The following is a 9655-nucleotide window of genomic DNA, read 5'->3' as shown; positions in this document are numbered from 1 at the left end:
ACCTGGCCAAAGATGTCTGTCCTCTAGGTGGGGTTCTTCTAATGGACAGCCCAGTCCATCCATGACTAAAGTGCTTGTGTGATCACAGCAGATAATTAGGCACTTAAAATAGGGACCTGGGGTGGATCATCAGCATTTCTCCTATGGGGGGAGCCAGGTCTGTCAGCCCCAGAGAACAGGTGAGTTAAATCTCTTCTCAAGTCACTGATTTCTGAGTCTACCTTAATTTCCCTAATGTATAACCTATATACAGCATAGATCCATCAGGACACCGCAGGCATATAAAGTTTAAGTTTATACTCCAGAGAGGTCTAGAGCTGCCATAAGCTGAGCAATGTGATACCCACAACCACAAGGCTTCCAGCAGCCTGAAGCATGCATTCCTCTGCCGATGTCACCCAAGAGATGGGTGGGAGGGAAATGGAATAAGGCTTCATTCCACTGTTATGTTGCAGAGGAGGTTCTAGGAGCAAATGAAAATATCATGGGAAGAAGAAGTGTGCACAGAGAGAAACATCTTTGATTACAATAAAAAATTTATTTTGATTCATATCATACTAAAAATTAAATAAATAAAATGTCAAAGAATGATTGAATGAGACTCCCCACCACCAGAACAAGAAAAAAACTATTAACATAATCAATCTTGTAGTCAAAGGAAAATAGGAAGAAAATCTGATCATGGGAGAAAAAAAGTGCTCAAGAGATTTGGCTTTGGTAAAAAACACAACACACACTTAAGGAGTGCCTCAGAGCCTTTGCAGTGGTGGCAAAAACAGTCCAAGAGTCTGAAGCCTTGACATGTTGTGAACTGTTTTCCTTTGTTGTTCTTTTAAACAAAATAAACCCAGAAAGTTTCTAGCAGGAACAGAGAGTCTTCAACATTGGCAGCGGGAATTAATTCTTCCCTCAGCATCATCTGTTGGTATCTCCTTATTCTGAAGGCATTTGAAAGAGCAGCAAAATTGTGGAGAAACTGAGACAAAGATCTAAACACAACCGTCAGTTGCCTAAAGGACTCCAGAAAAAGTTCCTCTAGAGTAGAAATGTGATGGCACAGACTACCCCTCATCCTACAGCTAGAAAGGTCCGCTCTCTCCACTCTCCACTCTCCTCACGCTCTGAAAAATGGAAATCTGTGGCAGGAAAATTAAATGGGAGATGCAGCTTGTTCCATGACAAAGACACTAAATCTATCCACGATTGTATGAGCCGTGATGTTTCATACGTGCTGTCAGAGGCAGAATACTCAGGGGAAAATTGGAAAATTAGTATGGACAGCAAAAGAAAACTTTCAGAACAACACAGATGAGAAAATAGCTGGTTTTTTTTACCACTTTCTTTGATCTCATACTGACACCTGTGATAAAAAATATCAATGTGAACTGAGGACCAAACTATGAGCTTTCTTCCAAGTCTTTCTAAAAATGACTGAAACAGCAATGAAGTGTTTCTGAATTACTGACATCCTTGCATGAGAAAAAAAAAATATTTGAAGTTCATGATGAAGAAAAAGTATCTCCAAAATCCAGCCATAGGGTGAAGATACCACTGGGGTCATCCGCGGAGTCTTTTTCCTCTTAAAGTTGCTTTGCTTCTATTATTGTGACATCTCACCAGAAGCATATTGTCTAACAATTGAAAGAGTGGAAATGCTTAAAACAAACGAACATAGTTCAGGTAGAAACGTTCCATAGTTTTACAAAGGACATGGAGAAGACAGTAAGCCCATTGCATTTGCTGCGCCCGTGACATGCAGGTGAGTTCTGCTGGCCACCATGCTAGGAAAGGGCTTCTTGACATGAGGTTCGTCAACAGGACTCAACACAAGGATTTGAAAATCCTGCCCTTTCAATGTTGCTAAACTGAAGGGTCATGTGTGTACAGCAGAGGGAGCTCAGTTCTCCGCATAGATGTTTGGCATCCTCATCTCTTTTGTAAGCTGTGAGTCCAGTTACTCAGGCAGGTAAAGCAGTTCATGCTGGAGAGTGGTGCTGTGGCCCAAAATATGTATATTACAGCCAACCGTGCCCTTGTACTGTGAATTGCTGCCTTGGAGGGGAGCTCACTGTTAACAACTGGCATGGAAAATCCAGGGGATAAATCTTGGACTGAAGCACATCACTGGTTGAAGGGCTAGGCTTTCGCTGAACTCAAATACTCATCCACTTGGACATGCTGCCAGAACTAGTGCATGAAAGACGAGTCATTTAGATGATTTCTAAATTGCCACAAACACCAACCATCAAAATCCATTAAAAATTAAATGTGCCATTTTTTCCAGGCCTGATCTGAAGTCCCTTGAAGTCTGTGGCAAGAACTCCATTGGCTTCACCAGAGCTGAAAATGGGTCAATAATCCATTAATCCTATATTCATGACATCGGGAAGAAAAAAAAAACACTGTTCCCCATTCTTCACTACCTGAACTTTGTTCTTGGATTCATACTTTATCTGTCTTCGAGGATTAAATGTGTTGATTCCAGCAAAAATCTGTGGATATAAAATCTCCACCGTCATTTCCCTCCCCTCGCTGCCTAGAGGTACTGACGTTAATACACTCATTCCTCCAGAGGTGTCCATAATTTTGAAGTCTGGCTTATACTATAGGATCAGCTTGCTTAGATTGTGTCCTTGTAGATGCTGCTACAGGGCAAAAGATTCCTGTTGTATTGCTAGCTGATAACCCAACCCATGATATTTCTTCCATTTCAGATAGAGACCTGGCAAAGAGATTTGTAAAAAAATAAGAGGAAAAGTTTCCTTGGAACTTTTGGATATTTTCCCATAAAAAAGGTAAAAGCTACCTTTAAAAATTAGTTTTGTTTGTGTTTGCTCAAATACAATATAGGAGCTGTTATTATAGTTTCTGACTACAAAAGTACGCCACGTGGAGGCTAGACTTTGGCTAATTTCCCCCCCTTTTATAAAAAAAGTTTAATTTAGGGTTTGTCATCTTTAAAAAAAAAATCGCATCTGTTGCACAATTATAAAAGGCACATACATATAAAAGACTGAAAGAAAAAAAGTCAATTTTCCAACCGTAAACTGGTAAAATAAAAATGAGCATTCCAGAGAATTTTCCACCAAAAAAAAAAGAAATAAAAATTATGTATAATGCAACAAGACAGACATACAAGTAGCTAAAAAGGCCTTTTTCTCTTTTTTTTTTGCTGGAGTTTTCAGTATTGTTTTCTTGCTCATTATGGCTCTATAGGAAGCAATGTTAAATAATATATGATCAGAGATGATTCGATCCCTATTTTCTAGATGCTATCAATGCAGAATGAGGCAATGGCTGAAAAATTTACTACTCCAGGCAACTTCTTCATGTTTTTGCTTAACACGGTATGAAACCAGAAGTAATAGATAAAAAAGAAGAGATAGTTCAAAAACAAGATCAACAGCAGAAGTGAATTAATTTCTTTGAGGTAATCCTTACTATGATGTTCACAGCTGCCCTAGCGGGTCTTAAGTCCCAGAAGTTGTTTTCACTCTTCTTCAAGGATCGCCTGCCTTACTCAAGGAAAGAATGGACACACAAACAGCAGTCCCTGTGCCCAGGTTTCCCCTAATTGCAACAGGTAGATCTTTCATCAGTAATTCGAGAATCAAGCCGTAGAGCCTAAGCAGAGATTCATTTTTTCCCACAACTGATTGGTAGTTCCCAGCTATCTGTAGATAGGAAATCACGTGCAGCGCAGAGGCGGTCCTCAGCCGAGCTCCCTGCGGTGAGCATTGCAGCAGTGAGATGCTCCGAATCCGCTGCAGATTCACGCATTCAAACCTGGCTGGTGCTCAGATCATCCTCACTGAGCTTTGTTCTGCTGCATGTTGGAAATTGCAGCCCCCACTTCTTCCCGTGGCCAGGGTCATCTGCCCTTGAAAAAATTTATTTTTTCAATGGAGGCAAGAGTCAAAGTTACATTGAACTCAAAATCCCCATCATGGACACCTGTCTTCCGGAAAGCTCCAGCTGAAGCGTTGTTTTCCCAGTAATGATGCCAGTGTCCTTTGCTGTCTGCTCCAAAACCGTACACATTCACCTAGGAAGTAAGAAAGAACTAGAGTTATGGCCTGGAGATCAACTGGTCTTCATCTGAAATGTTGAAGAAACTTTCTTGACTCTGTTTATCTCTAGGCAGCAGCTCCAAGGACCTCGGTGGCGGCCAAGCTATTCTGCTGCATGAGATGATGCAACCATAGAATAACAGCCCAAGGCCTACTCAAGAGACCTTACATCCTAAGCTATGCTGACACCACCACCACACCTGAATCCAGACAGAAAAAGACATTTCTACCCATGAATTCCTGTTTAGCAATATGAAAAACACATTCCTGTCCCCTAAGCATGATGTTTGACCTCAGGAGGTCAGTGGCTTGGGATGGGAATCTCCTCTTTAGCTGATTAAGGCCACAAAGCGTGGAAAAATTTTGGTTTTGCTCCTAGTCTTCCAAATGATGACCCATATCTACCCCTACTTATATGCTTAATTATATGACATTTGCAGTCACTTCAGAGGCAGATGGAAATTATGTTCTTCGTGTGTATACTGCTGTGGCCTTTCCTCTCCCAACAGTTCATTTATTGATGGCTGTGCCTGTCTCCTCTGGTGGCAAAAGTCCAAGCATCACAGTTGGCTTATTTAAACGGAGTGGTGATATGGCTGGGTTTGAATGGGCCATAGCCCACAAAGCAAGTGCCCTAACCTACCCACCTGGATCCACCCAAATAGAAGCTCGTTTTAAGTTATTTCTCGTAATGTCAAAGCCTTGCTCATTGCCTGCTTACCAGAAAACAGGCTCCACCCAAGCCACCCGTCCTGTCTGCCTTGAGTGTTGTAGTTTCTGCCAGCATCATTAGGAGTATTTCTATCACTTCTCTGAGCAACGCAGGCCTGGGTGATAAAAGCTCTCTTTCGTCATCAGACCTGTGTCCAGGCCAGGGATTTTGTCAGCATAGTGATTTTATCCCCCATGCTGACAAGCCCATGCCTGCAGGATTTTGTAGAGCTGACCTGGCTTTACGCTAACTAGCTAAGTCTCTTATCACCTAGGAGCACCTCACATCAAGCAAGCCAGGGAATTTCCTCAAGTAACTGCTGGAGCTGAAGCATTTACCATAACCTACTGTATAAACCCACAAGCTTGGGTTTGAAAATAGACCATCTGTACTCCCCAAATTGGCTTATGTATGAGCTGATCATTGAAGTTCTTCAGGTGGGATTATGTTTAAGGTTTAGATATCCAAATGAAGGTGCTTGAGCATCCATTACAGTCAGTGGCGATGCAGGGAGCACAGTCACTGGAAACAAGGCAGGGATCCTGCTCCCCTAATGTCTTACCAGGAGGTTGGTTTGCTGAATCAGCCTCTGGCTCCACCGATTAGCCAGATAAAACCTCAGTGTAGTTGCCCAAACATAAGTGCCATTTGAGATGTCCTTGTGTACTCAGTACATCTACTCAAGGCAGGCAGATGTCACACAAGGCCAGGCCAAGAGTATTGTACTTTTCTGGTGTGGCAGCTGGCGGCAGAAGGCATGCCCAGGGCAACACCAATGGCTCCAGGTGCTTAAACAGTGAGACAAAATATAATTTGGGCTTCCGCTAACAAAATGGGCACGGACACCATCTGTATTTAGATTTCTTTTAACGCCAAGTGGAATCTCACTATTTTTGTTTAATTATATTCCTCTAGGATGCATTTTAAACCCTCCCACTTGCTGATATTAAAAAAAAAATCAGTCCCTGTCAGTTGAGCATATCTGCATGTTACCGAGGACTCTGCATCTGTTTGAAGAGGCTAATGGCTGAGAATAAGGAGAGGGGGAAATAAAGGCTGAGTGAGTGGCTAGGACATGTTCCTGGCACTTCAGTGTGAATGTCCTGATTTTTTATCTATATATCCAAACACAGCCAGACCTCATCGCATACGTGGAGTGCAAATATCAAAGACAGAAGGCCTGTAGAGGGGTATCTCCCATGATGCTGGAGCCAGTTTTCATAGACGTATTTCATAAAAGCTGGATTATAAACCAGGATCTAGGCAAAATTGGAGAGAAAGACTCATTAGTAAAATACCCTGGGAAAAAAACCCAACAGTAGCATGTCATCGCTAAAGTACATTGGGGTAGTGGGGTGGGGGAGAAAGGAATAATAGTTATTCTTGAGGCAGGTGAAAGGAAAAAATAAACCATAGTTAAGTGCATTCAAGAATATTTCCTATGTGCACATGAATGTGACTATTCTTGGTCTTGATACCCCACCTGCTTACACTAATATAAATCCTGGGTGATTCCTACTGAAACTAATGGGTATGAAATGGCAAAAGTGAGAAAAAAAATACGGCATTCAGCTCTCCCTGCAGCATCCTGCTGTAACACACACAAGCTCTGGGGAGTTGTAGGCCTGAGCAAAGCAAGTGTAAGATGCCATGCCAGATCTCACAGAGTCACAGAATCATTTAGGTTGGAAAAGGCCCTTAAGATCATTGAGTCCAACTGTAATTTGGGTGGGAACGTAGAAGAAACTGCATATTCTGCACAATATGCCAACCATGTCTTTGTATCTCTACAGGCACAGATCTAAGGAAACCAGGGGTCAGGTGTAAACTGTCAGGAAACCTATCAGGTTGCATCAGCTGCATTTCTGTTTCCCAAACCTCTTATTTTTCTATACATTTTTTTAAGACATAAATTGCACTTGGTTATCTCCTGGGGAAATTATGGGGCCATCTAATATAGACACAGCACTTAAGATCAGTCCTGAGTGTACAGTAAATCCAAGAACTGGTGGGAGTCCTTGGTTTCAACCCTCTTCCCTGAATCAGGCAAAGAGAGGTTTTTTCCCTCCATGCTGCGTTTGTAATTAGAGTGGCAGCGTTTCGGTGCTATCTGGTTAGCTGCAGGGCTTTCCTTTTTACAAAGTCAGAGGTTAATTGCTGATATTGTATCTGTGTGTAATCGCGTCTCACAGGGTGTTTTGCATTACGCGGTGTGGGAAGAAATACAAGCTTCTCATCTCCCTGCCACAGCCGTACCCTGGGCTGGAGCTGCTCAACTGTGACGCAAGTTTAACAACCTGCCGTAGTGCATCTCACAAGGGTTTTGCAGAGGTTAATGTGTTCCTTACAACAGGTAGGGATGAGCTAAGTGATTATTTAATACCCCCAGAGGTCCATGGTTTGAAGTACGGGGGTATAAACTGATACTGGTTAAAGATCTCATCTGAAGCCTTTGGCAAAACCTGGCCTCCCGAATGAAGGACATGTGCTTTAACCTGTAATTTTAATTCTCTGAGGCTAATGTCATACGTTACCAACCCTTGAGACATTAGAAGCCTGAGCTCCTCTGAAAATCAGCCTCTCCAAAGGCTGAAAGAGAGACTTCTATTTTGCTGGAAGGTCTGTGGAAGAGGAAATGTCTTTTGCTTCTCCGTACAAAGCCTGCTTTGGTTATGTCCTCAAACCATGAAGCTACAACAAAAGTCTTTGCACGGTAGCTAAAGGTGCAACATGGGAATGACCATCCTGCCCCATGGGAAATCCTGCCTCCAACAGCAGGACATGCCTCTTAAACCACAGCACACTTGGGCAATGCATGGGATGAACTGTCTGCTGACCACTGTAGGGTGGGCACCAGGTCTGACCAGTCAGGCCCCTTGACCGATTGCCTTCTACACATCCCCACTATGAAATAAAATGGGTCAGTGATGTTTTGTGAACCTTGAGGGAAGCGACATGGCACAGGCCATGTCCACATTGCTCAATTCTGTCCCTGTGCGAAACAGGGAGTATTCCCTGGTCTGTGCTATCTTGCAAACCTTGCTTGAACATTGCCTGGGAGTGTATTAATACACCTGGGACGAAAACAGCATGGACTTGGCCTGAGCCCAGTCTCCAGGCTTGTTTAATTAGGTACAGGCAGTTATTACAGCTGTGGGCTAAGAGCCTTCCCCAGGAGCCACTGATACTATCTTGGATTCTCCACTGACTTAAAACACACAGCTTTATTTGTTCAGAGTTCACTTAGTTCTTTATTGCAAGGAACTGACCTGGGCGTGAGCAACACCCTTGATGTTGAAAGAGTAAAATTATTTTTTAAGAACTCCACAGGCTCTCCACAGGTCAAAGTGCCGTTACACCCAAATGACCGCAACAAGTGGGAACAGAGCAGCTGCTGTGGAGGGTGAGCACAGTTGGCCAACGGTGCACCTTAAAATCTCCCTGAACAGCACCAGAGGAAGGAAGGCAACCTTCAGAAGAGCGGTAATGCAATGGCATAGTCACAAGAGCAGTTTCTTTCCAACCTCAGTTATTTAGTGGTTGCTCTATGGCCTGAATGGCACGCAGGAACTAAACATTTAGTTTAGCTGAGCCTTGTACAGTGTGTGTATTCTGGTTGCATTTTTTATGAATGTCAAGGGGTTCCTTAGATTCTTGCAGTCTCCCAAAGAGGCAAAAGACCTACAAATAGATTAGCAGAACAAATTCATAAATCAGCATTTCTTACCTTTTCTTTTTTGACTTTGATTTTCCGTGGAACTGGAACATATGTGCTGTTAGAAGAAACAACACAACACCAAGATTAGTGAAAGCCCAACATATTAATATTTTCCTGTCTTTCCAAAGAAAGAAAGAATATTCTTCACGTACAGGAATAAATTCAAATTATTTGAGAGCAATAAATTCAAGAAATTGTTGGAAAATGAGGCTGCAACTAAGTAATACAGCATGAAAAGAACTGAGGTTTCACTGAAGCAAGTTTATAGGAAACCATTACATTTTTAAATTTTCAAGTTAATTATTGACAGTAGGACACCAAAGATTTAATTGACAATATATTGTAATGTCAACATTATGTGGAATTCATGACTTCTAATTCTTGGACCAAGACTGTTGCAGTCTTTGCACATTGATGATGGGAAGGGCTTTCCATTTAATTTAATGGCAGAAAAACCTTTTCCCACCAGGGGGAGACTTCTACCCTCCTAATACTTGTAGATACTGCATGACTTTCAGAGTAGGTGGTAACAGAGTTCATAACTTCTGTGGTCATGTGCAACTTCAGCATTCCCAGTACACAGCCCCTCACCAGCCCTGGGGATGCTGAAGGCTTCCTGCAGTTCCCAGCACAAAACTTCCAAGTCATACCCTTATGACTGGGTTGAAATCACAAGTCATGTCTTGAAAACAAAAAAATCTTTCTGCCTCATATCTCATGAACTGTGCGCGCTGGCATTACGCAGCTCATCAGGAGTGCTGTAAAACAAAAACCTCCCCGAGTTTGTTTCAAGTGAGAAAATTCTGAACTGGCCTTGGAACTGGTCTATATCCCAAAATATACCTTGCATGCTCTTTAGGTAGGTTGTGATAAATCACCAAAACCTTCCAGTAGTTCAATCTAAATATTTTTGCTTGATTTTTGGTAACAACAAGATTCCTGTGATTAATTTTTTACTTCTCTTTGAACCATGGATCATCAGCACTTTGAAACATTAGTCTAAGTCTTCCCAAACCAGTGGTGACCTGGCAATGTCGTCATCCCATAGGTGCTTCTAGGCATCCCTGACCTTAGGTCCTTGCCCCAGGCTGGGTTCAGTGGAAGATATGACGGGTGGGTTCCAACCCCCCGAGATGTGACGCGAGATGCTAACAG

The 9655-nt window shown here is 42.5% G+C and overlaps 1 protein-coding gene across 2 annotated transcripts in view; it reads right to left on the bottom strand.

Moving 5' to 3' along the window:
• Positions 1-518: 518 nt before the first annotated feature.
• The window catches only part of ST3GAL1 (ST3 beta-galactoside alpha-2,3-sialyltransferase 1), an 82448-nt gene continuing 73311 nt past the window's right edge, over positions 519-9655 (bottom strand). For both annotated transcript variants that reach the window (XM_064442052.1, XM_064442051.1), the window contains 3 exons: positions 8510-8555; positions 5922-6041; positions 519-4045 (listed from right to left, as the gene is read on the bottom strand). In XM_064442052.1, coding sequence (XP_064298122.1) covers positions 3872-4045; positions 5922-6041; positions 8510-8555 — 340 coding nt within the window. In that variant the 3' untranslated portion in view covers positions 519-3871. The remainder of the gene's footprint in view (positions 4046-5921; positions 6042-8509; positions 8556-9655) is intronic.

The sequence above is a fragment of the Phalacrocorax carbo genome, chromosome 2 (assembly GCF_963921805.1).
Source record: "Phalacrocorax carbo chromosome 2, bPhaCar2.1, whole genome shotgun sequence".
NCBI lineage: Eukaryota > Metazoa > Chordata > Aves > Suliformes > Phalacrocoracidae > Phalacrocorax > Phalacrocorax carbo.
The sequence above is the reverse complement of the archived record's forward strand: the minus strand, read 5'-3'. Positions and strand labels throughout refer to the sequence as shown.